The 16,595-nt window shown below is 49.3% G+C and overlaps 1 protein-coding gene across 1 annotated transcript in view; it reads right to left on the minus strand.

Moving 5' to 3' along the window:
* Positions 1–954: 954 nt before the first annotated feature.
* The window catches only part of LOC147441568 (WD repeat-containing protein DWA2-like), a 131,016-nt gene continuing 115,375 nt past the window's right edge, over positions 955–16,595 (minus strand). Inside the window, exons 10-13 of the mRNA XM_086483155.1 lie at positions 4,158–4,231; positions 3,494–3,567; positions 3,353–3,411; positions 955–1,303 (exon numbers count right to left, since the gene is read on the minus strand). Coding sequence (XP_086339281.1) covers positions 1,244–1,303; positions 3,353–3,411; positions 3,494–3,567; positions 4,158–4,231 — 267 coding nt within the window. The 3' untranslated portion in view covers positions 955–1,243. The remainder of the gene's footprint in view (positions 1,304–3,352; positions 3,412–3,493; positions 3,568–4,157; positions 4,232–16,595) is intronic.

The following is a 16,595-nucleotide window of genomic DNA, read 5'->3' on the forward strand; positions in this document are numbered from 1 at the left end:
TTCTATCTTATGGCTTGGTCAAATTGTGTATCTTTGAGAATTACTCTACAAATAAGGTATCCTTTGACATGATCTATTTCTTAGTGTCAACAAGTGGAATGGATGCTTTGGTATGCACATCATATATTAAACTATTGGCATCTCTCTACTTGTCCTTCCATGTGCATTTACAAATCATGCCCACCATTATGATTGCTAATATTCAATCTTTCTCCCTCGTAATACATTTGGTAAGGAGCCTATGGTGTGTGATGGGATGCCTCTCTCCCTACATGTGAGGCCGTTGTATATAGGGTGTGCGTGTGTTTCAAAGCTCTTGTACTCTCTAAAAAAAAAAAAAAAGAGTTGCACTTTGTTCTTAGGGGGTGGGAAGCCCCCCTCTTTTGATGGGCACGGTATGTGGTGGTTTCGTGCATCATAAAGTCTTAATCTTCAATGCTCAAACGTTTCCATACATCAATTGTGTCATGCTAATCAATACAAAATAGAGCAAGGCTAGTTGGACTTGATAGATAATGATGTGAATATGTGCTTAAGCTTGCCCCTAGTTCGATTCTCGCAAAAAGCGTGCTTATAATGGATTATGAACTCTTCAAACCAAGTTTGTTCATAACTTGTTTTGCCAATCTATCCTTTTTTTTTTTTTTGCAAAACTCACAATTGTGAGTGGATAGTATTAAGAACATCAGAAATATACACCAACCTCGAGCTCGGACCGAGCCTTAAGGGTCAAACGATTAAGAGATGAAGCATCTCAAAATTATCCCGAGAGACCTTAAAGATCTAGCCGACGAGGAGTTGAACTCAAGACCTGTGATTCAAGAGGGAGAGGAGATTCAGCATCATAGGAAGAACCTGAAAAGGCCTCTTAGATAGGGTCTTGAACTCAAGACCGAGTGTGTGTGTGTGTGTGTGTGTGAGAGAGAGAGAGAGAGAGAGAGAGAGAGAGAGAGAGATTTGACAGAGCTGTGCCCCCCATTAACCAGGTGTTTTAAGCGGGTGCAATGTTAGATAGTACAAAAATCTTACTAGAATAGAAATTTATTCAGGCAAGGAAAGAAAAGCTCAGAGGTTCCAAAGCAGCAGGCAGCTGTTTCTAAGACTCAGCCAAAGCAATTGTCAACCAAGGCGAAAAGATGCGACAGCTTATCACCACCAACTGCAAAATTATACACCCACTGCTTAATCTGCAGGGGAGCAATTTGCCCAACAATCCATAGGTACAACTAGCTGCTGTCAGTCATCATTGAGTCACCAGTTTTATATGTTTGGCAACATGCTGTGGAACAGAATCAACCAGTACCTGCATACGGAAGAAATTCAGTAGCAACTCAATTTAGCTACAGTGACCTCTCCAATAAGGCAACATGGTCAATGTCTCCAAAGAACATTTTTCTCAACAGAAAAAACAAAATTCAGCTATTTTGAGAGAGAGAGAGAGAGAGAGAGAGAGAGACACACACTCTCCTGATTTCAAAGGTTAAAACATCCATGGTCCAACATAAACAACATATAAAGCTCTCTCAAGGCATATCTCTCTCATGGGAAGATGTATCTCCCACAGATGTGATGCCTTCACTCTGCCCTTGCCGCACATCGAACTCTATGCAAATCCTCCTCGCTGTGGCAAGGCTGTCTGCCATCTGACCTCCCTTGTGATTGGCTTGTCACCCGTGCACTGCTATTGTTGCCCCTCCTTGCTGGCTTTCTCCGTCGCCTTCAGACCAGCGCAAAGGTCCCGCCACTTGCGGCCTTCGTTTGTTTTCTGTCGTTTCCTCCTGACGTAGGTTTTTTTTTCCATTTTAGTCCTTTTTGCTTGGTTGCCGGTTGGTTGCACATTCTTTGGTATGTTCCTGCTTGGTTGCTTCAAGCTTGTGTGCGCGTTCTGCATGTTTGCATGTGTTGGATGTGGGCGTGTCTCTGTATGCTTGTTTGCTTGTATTGCTGCTTGTTTTGCTGTTTGCCCCCTGTTTGTGGAGCTTTCAGCAGTCGCTTGGGGGTGGTAGTGTGGTGGGATTGGGGAGTATCTCTTTCTTTAAAATCTTGTGACTTGTCCAGCTCTAATAAAGATCTGTATGCAAGGTTCCTCAACATCCACTTGTCCTTTGCTTTTGAAGACTTATATGCAAGCCTGGGGGAATGACGTCTTTGCAGCCATATATAGCTCGGGACAGTAGGTGGCAGATTGGAATCGCACTGTTATGCATCAGCCTCTTCACCTTGAAAGAGGTGGAAAAGTATTTCTACTAGCCTCAGCTCAAGAACATGGACGAGTTTGTGCACACTTGTTTGGTGTGTCAAACGGTGAAGTTTGACAGGTGCAAATCGCCATGACTCCTATAGCCTTTACCTATCCTGACCGACCCTGGGAAAGTATAGCGATGGGTTTCATCTTTGATCCTCTGAAAACTCAGAGTGGGCATGCTGGTATTTGCACCATAATAGATAGAATTAGCCACCCGGCTCACTTTGTACCGGTAAAGAAGAGAGTAAAAGCCGACCCTTTGGCCAAACTGTTTGTCTCACAAATTTTCAGACAACATGGTGTGCCTACTTCTATAGTGTCAAATAGAGACCCCCAAATTCACGAGTTTGCGTTCCAGAGAAGTGTGGGAGAACATAGGCACTCAGCTTAAATTCTCATTGCCATTTCCTCCACAGACAGAAGGGCAATCGAAGATAGCCAATTCCGTGGTTTTGGAACTGTTGGAAGTCTTATATCTCTAACAATAAGAATCAATGGAAAAAGTAATTTCCTCTATTGGAGTTTGCTTACAATAACAATGTTCACACATTTACGGGAAAGGCGCTATTTGAGATTGTCGAGGGTGTCAGACCAATTCTTTGCACCAAGGACAAGATTTTCTGAACAGACCTTCACATGTTCATTCTTCTTTAGCAACAATATCTCCTTCTACAGAGCCTGATGGCATACCGACAGTTCTATCCCTTTAAATAGTGTTGATTGAGATGAGATTCCTCTTACTGTGTTGATGGCACCATATAAGGAGAATTTTCCACCTCTTGTATGAGTATCTAAGAGACTGAAAGGTAAGAATTAGTCCTTTTTTCAGTAGAATGTTCGTAGTTTATCTGGATTACCCCCTCAGATGTGATTGACATTTTGTATGCTTTATCTTGGGGAATGTGCCCTCAAAATGTTTAATTAATAGGAGAGAGAGAGAGAGAGAGAGAGAGAGAGAGAGAGTGGTTTTTTTTTGTGTAATTTTGGATTTTGGAGCCACACCTCTATGGTTTAACATCATATCTCATATATTTAGTCAGTCTTGGGGATTGGGCCCTCAAATTGGGGGGGCGGGGTTCACAATATGGACACAAAACTTTTACTTACTCTCCCATCATACGAAAGAGAAGCAAAAATCCATGGTTCTTTCAAACTCCAAGCGATGCCTGCACAGACAATAGAAATTCTAAGCACTAACACTTGGAATATAGCATGCCTTGCTAAAAGCCAATCCCTTTTGACACCTACCATAAACACTGTCTTCATGTCCATTGTATGATCGCAGAAGTGGATCTATGTGAGCTCTTGGAGAATCTTCTGGGCTGGCAACATATCAGGTCAAGAATATGAGCACTTGACAAGTATTAGAGATGACAAAATCGAGTAGCAGATAGTAAGATAAAGAAAAAACAATCCGATACCCCATTGGCATTCTAAGCTACTCAACCAAAAGATAACACAGGAAACTTAGTAACAAGCATAGAGGCCTTTGGGGCTTTGCCACTAACGAAACAAGAGTCCAAAAATGACCTGCCTGACAAAAATAGCCCACCTCCACCAGTCATAGTTCAAAAGACCCTTTAAGCTTATTTACAAGCAAGGGCACCTCAAATGTTACTCAAGAAACCCATTCCAGGGCTGCACCAAGTATACCGGCAGTCTCCCGTTAACTGACGACTTCTACATATAAGTTTGGTAAAAGTTATCATAGGCCGCAAAAGAACCAAGTGACCCAGGTGATAAAACTATAAAGTTACCAAAAATTAAAGGCACACTCCTAATTAACAACTCCTGACAGAAAGAAAAGCATTTTGAACACATACTAGGGCAGCAGTTCTTGCTTTTTTAAAACCCGATCTTCACGTGGCTGGCTACTGAGGAAAAAAAGCAATTTAAAGCCGCAGATTCATACCTTCTGGCTCCTGCGTTGTCCTCGTGAGAAGCATCAACAGTCCACAAATTCACCAAAGAATCTGTACCTGAACTCTGAAGAAACCAACAACACCATTCAACCATATATTCATAATAATTCCATTCATCAAACAAAATTCAGCAAGATTTTGGACTAAATCTCTGCAGAAAAATGCCATTACAGCTTTCCTCTTTGTGCAGAAAGAAAGTCAAGAAAGAGATCTCTTTGTAGCCAAAATGGTCCATGAAACCATGAGTAAGGTACAACCGACGACGATATCTTTCATCATAGTGTCCCAAAACAATGAGCAATAATCCAGACTAAATCAATACCTACAATAGAAAAACTCGGAAGCTGTAGGCTGCAACTGGCAAGGCATAGGAGTAGTCTCTCCTCAACCCAGTATCTCCATAAAGGGTTGCCTCAAGAGGAAGAAACCCTTAAATCATCATGCAGTGCGTACCCCTTTCATTGGGGGCAACCATAACTCAAATCAACTCCTCTAGAGAGGCGTCTTATTACAGGGCAAGTCACTGGGACTGAAAAAGTATGTGAATGCTCTCTGTGTTAGTGGCAAGAGTCCCACATATACAACCTAGATGAATCCAGGATAAGCCCAGATTCACTCTTAAAAGGAAAGGCGGCAAGGTATAGACTCATGGTATTGCCACAAGACAATATAACCATCAGCTCCACTATGCATATTATTGACTAAATACTACGACATCCCCACTAACGTCGTCCATAAGGTGTAGAATTAGGTACCAATATATGCTCTACACCACACACACACACACACACAGGAGCATGCATCAATATGATCTGTGTACTGAGTTTCTGCCATAGCTCTAGAGATGCAAGGCAGACTTGGCCATAATGAAGCCTAGCACTAAAAGAAAATAAGAAATTTTAGCACAAAAATGAGGTAATTCACAGGGGATACGCAACACTGAAGATATAAAGAATTTGCACAATATCAACTCGTTGTAACTCGGTGTCACAACCTGATGATGTGGCATGGCCTGACTGGTTAAACCCGCCCAAAGCGCCTAACCCTAATAGAAGAAGTAGCAGTTCAAACCAACTTAAAAATTATGGACGAGAGGCCTTAAGGGCTTAGGATTTTAACCCTAACCCCTCCCAACTTGTAGAACTTGACCGAGGGGCCTAAAACCTTTAAAATATAGCAAAGAACACCAAATTGCATAGATATTGCTAACGTGGCAACACTGTACGGACAAGCCCGTAATTTCCGTTGAAGACTTTTGGTTGCAGAGCTTTTCGGGCAGCAGCTTTTGGGGGTCACAAATTATGGGGGCGCCCTCCTCTCAGCAGATTAGCTTTGGGAGCACTACAAAAGAGGAACCTTGGACGACGTACTCTTGCAAAGTAATATAAAGAAATACCGGAACGGCTGCCAATCTTTGGGGACAATGCATCATGGCTCAGAATTCCACCATGCCATGTTATCACATGACACATCCAACCCTATGTGTCCGTGGACAAGCTACAGCATGACCAGGGTTCAGTTCAGTCAAGTCAGTCTAGAATAGGAAGTGATCTGGCACTTTTGTGAGTCTGTTCGCAGACCCTGCATGTCCAGACACTTAGATTAGATGCATATCCTCTAGTTGCACACAGCATGATCATCAACATTCCCATCAGATTCCATTAGGATCATTTTCCAGTGCATTAAACCTATTTCCCTATTTTTGACATTTTTCACTTTTTATTTTTAAGTGACTTTTGTTGGAAACTGGGTAGGGCAAATTGGCAAGTCTAGTATATAAGAAAACCTAGCGCTAGCACTTTCTGGCAGAAGAGGCAGCAGGAACAGTTTGTTTAGGCCCTCGCCCGTGGTAGCTGTCCAGGTGAGGATGGGTTGACTCCTAGCTTTTTCTTGGAGTACTGGGACCTGCTTGGCCCAGATCTCTGTAGTGATTTTCAGTACATTTTGCACACACGAGTGATGCCTGACAGCATGAGTGAGGGCCTGATCTACCTCATTCCCAAGGAGGGTGGCTCCTTGGATGAGATTCGTCAGTGGCGCCCCATCACCATCCTCAACTCGGCCTACAAAATTCTTGCCAAGGCTCTGAGTTTGAGGATTCAGCCACTGTTAGAGTCTTATACATGGGACTCAGACAAGTTTTGTCAAGGAACGCAATATCCTTGACAACATCTTTACTTTCTGGGAGGCTTCTGCCCTGGCACGGCTCCGTGGTGAGGACCTCGTGATTCTTCTTCTCGATTTTGAGAAGACATACGACAGAGTTGACTGGGACTTTCTAGAGGGCACTCTAGGCAGGATGAGCGTCTCAGATGCTTGGATCAGAGGGGTGTCAGCCTTGTAGCGACAGGCTCACAGTCAGCAGGTGCTTTTGGCAGGAGGTAGAGGTGATCGCTTTATGCTTACACGCTCAGTCAGATAGGGCTGTCCTCTTGCCCCTTTTCTCTTTCTGTTCTATGCGGAGGCGATGAGCAGATTTTTGGTGTCACAGCAGGTTGGTCTACGGGGCTTAGCACTCCCTATTCGGGGAGATGAGCTACTGGACGCTGAGTTTTCTGATGACTCGGCCTTGTACTTAGATGGCCAGGAGGCCAATCTTCACAGATGTGAGAAGGCTTTGGAGACCTTCTGTTGTGCATCGGGCGCACTGATCAACTAGAGAAAGACAGTGGCTTTCTCTGTTGGTAGTGCTCCTGTGCCAGATTGGATGCCAAGAGAGGGTTTCAGGTGGATTTCCCCAAGGACTGCAGTTCGGTACTTGGGTTGTCAGGTTGGTCTAGATTTGTCTCCCGAGCAGCAGATTGCTCCCCTTCTCCTATCCATCAAGAGAAAGTTGTTACATTGGAGCTCAGCACGACTTTCTCTAGCTGGTAGGGTAGTAGTTGCCAACCGAGTGTTGTTGGCGACTATGTGGTACATCACTTCCTGCTGGATCTTCTCGAGTTCTTGTATCAGCCAGGTAGAGAGGCTGATCAGGAACTTCCTATGGTCAGGACGTGACACTCAGATAGCCCGAGCCAAGGTGGCTTGGCAGGTCATCACGCTTCCTTGTTCTCATGGAGGGCTTGGGATCATTGATCTAGCACAGCAGAGGAGAGCCCTTCTTGGGAAGTTCATAGTCAGAGGACTTCTTCCAGGTGAGGAGCCCTCGAAGGAGTTCTTGCTACAGAGGCTTCGTGCAAGGGTGCCTCAGTCAGGAGGCCCTTGGCAACCTTCGACCAGATGGATCTTTACAGAGGTGCGTAGAGTTGGTTTGCGCAGGAAACTAGAGGACCGCTTCGCTGTGAGTTTGCTTCGATCTTGGGAGCTCTTACGAAGTGGCCTAGAGCAGAGACAGCCGACGTGCACAGAGGAGCGCTTACGGCAGCCCCTCGTCTGGAACCCCATGGTTAGCACTCAGAGAGGCTACTTGGTTCGTAGCCAGCCTCATGTTTCCTGGGGTCCCATGGCAGTAGGCCCAGCGCGCTCTCTAGGTGACTGGCTCGAGTTCACAGGTTTGTCAGAGGAGGTGCAGTGTCACGAGGACGTGGCAGTTATTAACCATGTCACAGAGATGTGGCAACTGCTAACCTTGGTTGTTGGTTTCTTTCCAATGGGGTTTATTTTATTTGTTTAAGACCCTCTTTTTGAAGTAGCAAACGGTCGGACATTGTATGGCCAATGTGAACGGTAGATTCACCCGCAGACGGGAAGTGGTCGGCACTGGAATTCGTATGGTAAGAGGATGTCTAGGCTCAGAGCAAGATCATATAGGTCCCCCCGTCGCACTTAGCAAGTTGGTGGATACTAGGAAGTGAACTCAATTAAGGCATAAAGTCAAGGTGGGACTACCAACAAAAAGTATACGACAGTTGGGCCACATTGCATTTTTGGATGCGGTCCCAATGAGGATAGATGGTCAGAAGACCAGTGGGAGCCCAACGAAAGCATCTCCTAAAATTTAGGGAACTGCTATTTTGGGCCGTGAAATGTGTTCGCGTCATTACCTCCGGTATGACTAGGGGAACACTTTATAACTCTGCCGCGAAGTCAACTAACGCGTCGGTTGGGATATTTTTAAGCGGCAAACCCGAAACGGGAAAATGCTTGTAAATGCGCCAAGTGTCAACTTTTCATGCACTTGCCTCTTGCAGAAAAATGGGCGCTGATTTTTATGCTGGGAGAGGCCTCATTTGCAACCTGTCACAGGTTAAGAGCTATGGAGTGCTTTCTTTCCCTCTCATGTACAGTGTGGTGCTAGGAGTGATGCCCTGCACACTACACACTGCTCTCTCTCTCCCCTACGTGCAGTTATGTGATGCCCCACAAGAGGGCTACTCGTTTGACTGATGTACAGTTGTGTGGGTTCATGCTTTTGTGCTGAGGCAAGAGCCTCCTTGAGCAGGAACAGGGGTAGCTAACTGCTGCTCCAAAGCAGGCACTGGTGAGGGTCATAACCTCACCGTACAAGTGCAAAATCAGCGCTGTGTATGCGCTGTAAATTCACTGTTTTTCAGTCGTACGGACGCCAGGATCATTGGGAATCGTGCCCCACTGGCAAAGGACAGTTAGGGGACTGTTTGGGGCTGAAAACAGGGCAAAAACCAGTAAATACAGCGTGCTGAATTTACTGTTTTTGGACAGGAATCAGAGGGTATACGACAGTGCAAGCGAGTTCCAGCAGGGGAATTGGTTTCGCGCAAGTTTTGGGGCTGTTATGCTGCCGAAATTTGGCCAAATCAAATGGTATCTAGGTGGATACACGTGAAGGATTCCCAGGACCTTACCTTGTAATTTACCCTCCTAAAGAATAAAGAAATACCGAAAGGGGCGCCAATTTTGGGGCCTACAGGTTGTCGGCGTCTGCTCGGAGCATTCTAGCTTCCGAGCCGTGTGTGTATTCAAGTGTTAATTCCCGTCGCCGGTTCTCTTTGCAAAGTGCTCTGTGTGTGTATAAAGTAAAGAATTTCGGGTGAAAGCCAACGCCTACCGCCCTACGAGCCGGTTTCATGCAGGGTTTCGAGCTATAGGGCATGAGAGGGGTGCAGAGCATGTGTCAAGACATTTCAGAGTCAGTTCCAGCTAAGTGGCTCGCGCCTCTCGAGCCTGTAGCGCGGATAATGTGTCGTGCTCTCTACAGTGTGGGTGTCCCTCAGTGCAATGTGCGTGACAATCTCACTCGACAGATGGAAACTCACTCAAACAGAAGGAAACACATAAACAATGGATAACAACACAACGACTGAGACACAACAGTGGACCAGAACATGTGGACTCGACTATCTCAAAGAACCATGTACAGACTCTGGCATGGCAGCACACTCAGCTCCAGCCCAGGACTCACGGGTACAAATGGGGTGTCGAGGCTCAGATGTGCAGGGATGGTGAAGCAGTGCTCCGTGCATAGACTCCCTCTAGACGACTACGTACAAGATAATGATAATGACTCAACGGCTACTACTCATATATACAATCATAGAGAGCCACCAACGGCTCATAAATGTCAGCCAGCTAAGTGTGACCTGGCCACATGTCCACTAGGCCACCATCCATATCCCTGCCACGTGTCACTGCCCAGAGTGTCCATCCAGTGTGAGCAGACCAGACCAGACCAACTATACTAACTATAACTGTGTCCTGTAGCAGTGACACTGTAGCCTGCTACAAGTTGCCCGCCACAAGACTGGTCACCGTCTCGGTGAGCCAAACACTGAATGAAACTGCAAAAGTAACTATATGTACAATGAAAGGTGGGGCAAGAGCACAGTCCTATCACCCAAGGGAAAGTGTCGTCGCCACTGCTGCTCCAGAAGTATCCGGATCGGGAGGAGCCATCAGATCGATTGTGTAACGATGCGGTTGCTGGACTGTGCTCTGCATAACCTGGCTTCCTGTGGTTTGAGCAGCCATCTGCTGCTGCACAGCGGATGGAAGCACCTGCCCTGAAGTGAACTCCGGACGCCTAGTAACACAACCATGGCGGTGTGCACCAGCAACACCGTCACAGCAAGGAACACTCTGGCTCTGCATGGGTGGCATCTGGACCTGAGACCCCTGCTGAGTAAAGTACTGGAACTGGGACTGTGGATAGTGTCCCATGAACTGCTGAGAGGGCTGAGAGGGACCAGCTGGGTAGTGTCCCATGACCTGCTGAGAGGGCTGAGAGGGACTTGCTGGTGCTGCAAAGCCTGCTGGATTCTGGACCTGTATCCCTGGCCCAGTCCATCCATATCCCACAGGAGCCTGGGTAGGCCTATTACCATACATAAGCATTTCTTGAAATCCCTGCACCTGTGCTTTTAGGTCATCAATAATCCTTGACTTTATCTTCAATGCTTGTTGTAGTACAAAAATCATTGCATCTCGATCTGCAATGGCACTCTCTGCAACTCGCAGAGATCCCTCCATAGCTGCGTATGTGGCGGAGTGACGCTGGTGCGTTGCAGCTAGCTACTCTGCGCCTAGCTCGATGGTGGCAATAGCAGCTATGGAGTCTTGAAGTAATTCTTTGAAAGCTGAAACAGAGAAGTGGAGTCGGCCATACCTGAAGATCCCTCAGATCCATGTGATGCTAGAGGGCGCACATGTGGCACAGCCGGCGAGCTAGAAGTAGGTACAGCTGGTGTAGTAGGTTCCTCTAAGATTGTTGTTGTAGGTGGAGAGAGAGATATGTTGACCGGTGTATGAGTGAAGATGGGAGAAGAAGGAAGAGGATCCTGTATGGGTGAAGTGACCATCCTGTCCTGAGGAGCGGCAGTAGACACTGGCACCGGCACAGCAGAACCAGGGGTAGAAGTAGACGTGTGACGCTGAAAATGTACCCTCGTCTGCTGGCTCTCAGAAACTGGCAAGGAGAGTAGAGACTTCACTGTATCCTTCACCACTTTCGCCTTGATCTTCTTTTTCTTGGTGACTGTGGGATCAACCTGCATGCTCACGGATTTCCTTTTCCCTTTCGAGGTTCCCTGCTCCTCATCCACTTCATTTGGGTTAATAGGTATGTTTATGACCCATGCCAAGAGAGGTGCCGCAAAACATTTAAAACTTAACTGCACAGACTGCACTTGGGTCCGAAATCTTTTAGCCCTAGTCTGCAAGGAGCTGAAGAGAATATGGTGGAATCCACAAGGGATAGTGTGGATTAAACAATAGAGCCCGTCACAGTGGGAGAAGGTAGTGAGAAGATCAGTTTTTTCCTTGTCTTCTTTGGCATCTCGAGCCAGAAAGTAATACCTGAAGATTGCGAGAAGCCGTCTGTTTCACTCATAATCCGAGTGATCCGAACTCAATAGCTCTTGACATGCTTGAATTGTCGCATCCTTGGACAGCAAAGAGAAAGTGCGAGTAGTAGGCTTCACAGCTGGAAAGTTGGTCATACCCATGGCATGGCCAAGCCTTGTAGCTGTTAGCTTGTGGCCCCGGACCTTTGGAAAGTCTTTCAACAGTTGATGTATCATCTCTGTTGGAACCGTATCAGGTAAATCTGCATCAGCCAATGTTGTGAGGCCCAGAGTCCGTAGCTGAGCAGTCGAAAGCACCTCACTGAGAGATGGTCGAGGTTGCTGCATATAAAAATTTAATGAGAATGTTGTGCGATTTTTTGAAGAAGCAGGCCTCTTGATTTCATGAGTGATGATTGGCTGCTTTCCTTTCTTCTGAGCCACTTTTGAATGTTCCTCCTGATCACTGGAAGCACCTGACTCTGAATTTACATCTGAATCATCAGATGCTGCTGAGTCTACTTTGTAGCTCTCATCACTTGGGTCACTGGAGGTAAAGTCATCTATGCCATGGCTGCTGCTTGCAGATACTTCCTCTGCTTCGCTCTCTGATTCTGCAACCAGAGCTTTCCTCTTCTTCAACTCTACCTTTCTCTTGCTACTTCCTTCTGGCTATTTCTCCTGTTGCTTGCTACCTCCTGCCATGGTGAGGTCGGGTGGATGACAAAACAGTGAGCAGTTGAGTAGACCCAGTGATGGAAAAGCACCACGATCAGTCAATGCAGACCAAGCGGAGTATAGAAACGATTTGGGATTGGGCTAGGCAGAGGCTGGACAGAAGGGGAGCGGGAGCGGGGCGATTTAGGGTGGGGCTGGGCGAGAGGATTCGACTAAGGATTGGGTATAGAGGCGATTGGGTAGGTAGGGGCGAATCAAGAGGTAATAGGCGAATGAAGTTAGGGCTGGGCGAGTAAGTTAGGGTAGGGTGAGTAAGTTATCTGGGGCGAAATTAATAAGGCTTGGGCAAATTTGAGGCATGGGAGCTGGGGCGATTCCAATAAGGCCTGGGCGAATCCAATAGGGCCGAATCCAATAGGGAACTGGGTAGGGGCGAATGCAATAGGGTAGGGGCGAATCCACTTGGCTGAGAGGGAACTGGGTAGGGGCGAATCCAAAATAGGGCAGGGGCGAATTCTGTTGTGCTGGTGGTAGAGGCGAATGCAATAGGGTAGGGGCGAATCCACTTGGCTAAGAGGGAGCTCGGTAGGGGCGAATCCAAAATAGGGCAGGGGCGAATTCTGTTGTGCTGGATGGGGCGAATTTTACAAGGGTAGGCTGGGGCGAATTATGAAGGGCGAGGGCGAGGGCTGGAGAGGGGTCGAAGGGGAAGGTCGAGGGCGAGGGCTGGAGGGGCGAGGGGTTGACAGGGGACTAGGGCGAGGGAAATTAGTGGTGAATGGTGAGGGACAGCCACATACGACAAAAAGCAGTTATGAGATGAGGCTTATTGAAAATGTAAGGAAATTGGTGGGCAGCAAACGGTATGAAGATGCCTTTTTACTGTAAGAAGTGCCAATTCATCTAAAGAAGAGCTCCGTGTGGAATCGTATCAACACTTGATCGTGGAAAAGGGCTCGCTGCTGCTGCACGCTCCCTCCCCTCTTGCACCATCGCCTCCCCTCACGCATACGACAGCCACATACGACAAAAAACAGGCTATTTCTCCTGTTGCTTGCTACCTCTTGCTCTGTCGTATGTGGCTATTTCTCCTGTTGCTTGCTACCTCCTGCCATCAGCCCCCCTCGCGCTGCCCCCCCCCCCTCGCCCTCGCGCTGCATCCCCCACCCCCTCCCGCCTTGCGCTGTCTCCCCCTCTCAGCCCTGCCCGCCACCTGCTGCCCGCTGCCCTCCCCCCCTAGCTGCCCCCTAGCCCCCCCCCCCCTTTGTCCGCATTATCCCCGAAGGTTTCTTTGCGCCTGGCTCTGCAACATTTGTTCTTCGGACAAGTGTTCGGCGTCCTCGGTTGCAGATTGTTCTTCTCCGTCCGCCTCTTCGACTCAGCAGTAGACACAGATGGAGGCTCCAGCTCCGCCACAGAGGGACTCGCCTGAAGCCCCCTCGCCCGACCCCGCTGAGCCCACCATTCGACTTGCTCTTTCGCCGACAGAGCAAGCGAGCCTTGCCGCAGAGGTAGAGCGCTTGCAGGCGACTTCTGTCATCTGCAAGGTTCTCGGCACCTGTCCTAGCAGAGGAGAGCTGCGAGACCTTCTCCAGGCCCGCCTTCTCGCAGAGGTGGGCAAGATTTTGGATGTTCAGATCCTCGGACGCGGGTACTACCAGATCGAGTTCGAGACTTCTGAGATGGCCTCCAAGGTCATAGCTATGAGTCCACTAGCTATCCGAGCATCACGCGCCCACTTTCGACAGTGGCGACATGGTTTTGACCCGACTTCGGATGTGCTAGTAGCGGAGGCAAACATCCCCATCTCAGTCTGCTTTCCGGGTTTACGGAGGGAGTACCTTCCACTTCTCTCCAGGATTGGCTCCGCCATCGGGACTGTTCTGGAGACACCTCGTACGGCAGCATCAGTAGCTGCCAAGGCGGCTGGCATCCCTTCAGTTCGAGTTTTGGTCAGAGATACCCACACGCTCCCGAAGGTCATCCTCTTGCCTCGGGTGAGTGGGGGTTGGTTTCGACAAAGTGTGGAGTACTCGGGTCTCCCGAACCAGTGCTTCATTTGCAGACAAATGGGACACCTAGCGAAGGCCTGTCCACGGAGGAGGCCACGACCTGCACCTCAGCCTCAGCCCCAGCCTGCCAAGGCTGGGCCGCAGCCTCAGCCAGCGACAGCGCACAGATTCTGAGCCACCCTCCGAGCCTGGGGCTCCAGCGGAGGAGGGGTGGCAGCAGGCCCGTGGCCATCGACGCCAGGGGCCACAGCGACAGCCTGGCACGCAGAGTGGCCCTCACGTGCCTACTCAGCAGCAGTGGGTTCCCACGGGAAACCGCTCTGGTCCTCTTGAGCAGGAGGAGTCCCCTACGCCAGCCTCCACCTCCGCTTCACCCTCGCCAGCCTTCCCACCTCCAGATCTCCCCTCTTCCTCCTCATCCCCTCCTCCGCCCTCTGCTCCCGCCCACTCCCCACCTCGCCCCTCTGTCTCTGTCGCCCCACCCCGCTTCTCTTCTCCTCCGCCCCCCCCCTGCTCCTGCTCCCCCTCCTCCTGCTCCAGTACCTCAGTCGACCCAGGAGACTGGTCCCTCGTCGGCGGCTAGGAGATCTCTTGGCGATGCTTTTGCCACGAGTTGCCTAGCGAGAGAGGGTCAGCCCTTCTTGCGGCCCCCTCTGCAGATTCAGACATCTTCCCTTGCAGCTATCCCTCGTGGTCTGACGAGCATTGACCTCCGACGCCGCTGGGATTTCTTCGATTACGGATTCACTCGCTTTCTCGGCGATTCCGCAACAGACGACGAGGCAGCCTGCTTCAGGGTCCACGCTCTGTTCCTCGCCGCTAGGGGGACAGAGGCCTTGGACTCGGCAGTTGGTTTCTCCGCTCCCCTCTGTGGTAGGACCGAGACAGAGTGGTCCCTCGACTCAGTGGAGGGATGGTTGCATACACAGGTTCTCGAGTTCTCTCACCACATGGGAGAACTTGGAGTTACAGATTTGCTGCAGACTTTGTGGCCACTAGCCAAGTTTGCGGTGACACCCCCAGACTCAACAGGATGTAGGCACATTGTGGTATACTTTTTTGCTGATACGCAGTGTTTGCCTTGCTATGTATACATACATGAGGACTCCTGGACAGAGGAGGTTGCTTTACGCATGGCTCGCTCTGCTTGGGCTTGGGCCACACTCACTACAGGCTCGCCTATCTAGAGGACGCTCGGATGCGGATTACTCCCCATCCAAGCCTGCCTCGAAGATAGCCCGTCTTGCTGCTGCGGCAGCATTTGTTCTCTCTCGCTCCCCATGAGGATCATCTCGTGGAATGTGCAAGGATTAGGTGGGCCCTAGTTTCAGCGACAGCGGGGCCGATTGCGTCAGGAGCTGTAGCGTTGCCTTGTGGGAGGAGAGATTGATCTCCTTATGCTTCAGGAGCACCATTTGTCTGAGAGCCGCATTCGGCGATGTGGTCAGATTTTGCGTGGACATTATGATACGTTTTGGTCAGCTGCTTTTGGACCTGGAGGCATCCAGGGTGGGGTATGTATGACTATTGCGGACTCACTACAGCAGGCCATTGTGGGCAGAGAGATTATTGTGCCAGGCAGGGCTCAGTGGATCACTCTGCAGGTTCAGGGTGACCTTGTGGACTTCCTGAACATTTATGCGCCCGATGTGGCGAGTGCTCGTGCAGAGTTTTGGTTACAGATTGTTGAGTCTCTGCCACAGGTTGACCATTGGTGTGTAGGAGGGGACTTCAACATGTTGGAGGACCCCTCTGACAGGATCGGAGGCAGCCATGCTACTGTGCATGGAGTCGAGTTAGCAGCTTGGGAGAGGTTGTGTATGACTTTGAGGGTCTCGGATACATGGTAGCATTCAAGCTTTGTGAGGCCTTCAGAGAGTCTTGCCTTCTCTAGATCGGACCGCAGAGTGGGAGGAGTGAATCTATCGCGGATAGATCGCTTCTACACTAGTGACCACTTCAGTGACATGGGGGGATCAGTGGGCATCCTGGCAGGGACATCCTTCTCGGACCATGCACCAGTGATCCTCACAGTGGCAGACAGGCAGAGGAGTGGGAGCACGATGCTTCGCATCCCAGAGCGGGTCTTGTTGGACTCGGCACTCAGAGAGAGGGTCGAGGCTCTTTGGCCAGAGGGCATGGACAGCCAGGCTCTACCGGCAGACAGAGTGGCCTCAGGCCTAGCTCAGCTTAGCCACTTCTTTCTCCAGGAGTCTTTGGCTCGACGGGCTGCAGCGAGAGAGGAGCAGCGTCTCAGACGAGGCATTGCTTCACTACAGAGGATGCAGGAGCAGCATCCAGACAGTCCATGGTTGGAGGAGCAGCTACAGTAGGCTCGACAAGAGCTTGCTTGCACAGAGGAGAGGCGCCATGAGTTTGCCTTTCACCGACAGGCATCTCAGTGGACTCAGGTAGGTGACAGAGTGACAGGTGCTTTTTTTGAGACAGTGGGACCTCGGCACTCGCATGCCAAGGTCAAACAGCTCAGGAGACCCGATGGGTAAGTTGTTTGTGAGCCTAAGGATATGCGTGCAGTTGC

This window comes from Adiantum capillus-veneris, chromosome 15, assembly GCF_014529385.1.
Source record: "Adiantum capillus-veneris isolate H3 chromosome 15, ASM1452938v2, whole genome shotgun sequence".
In the NCBI taxonomy this organism is placed as follows: Eukaryota; Viridiplantae; Streptophyta; class Polypodiopsida; order Polypodiales; family Pteridaceae; genus Adiantum; species Adiantum capillus-veneris.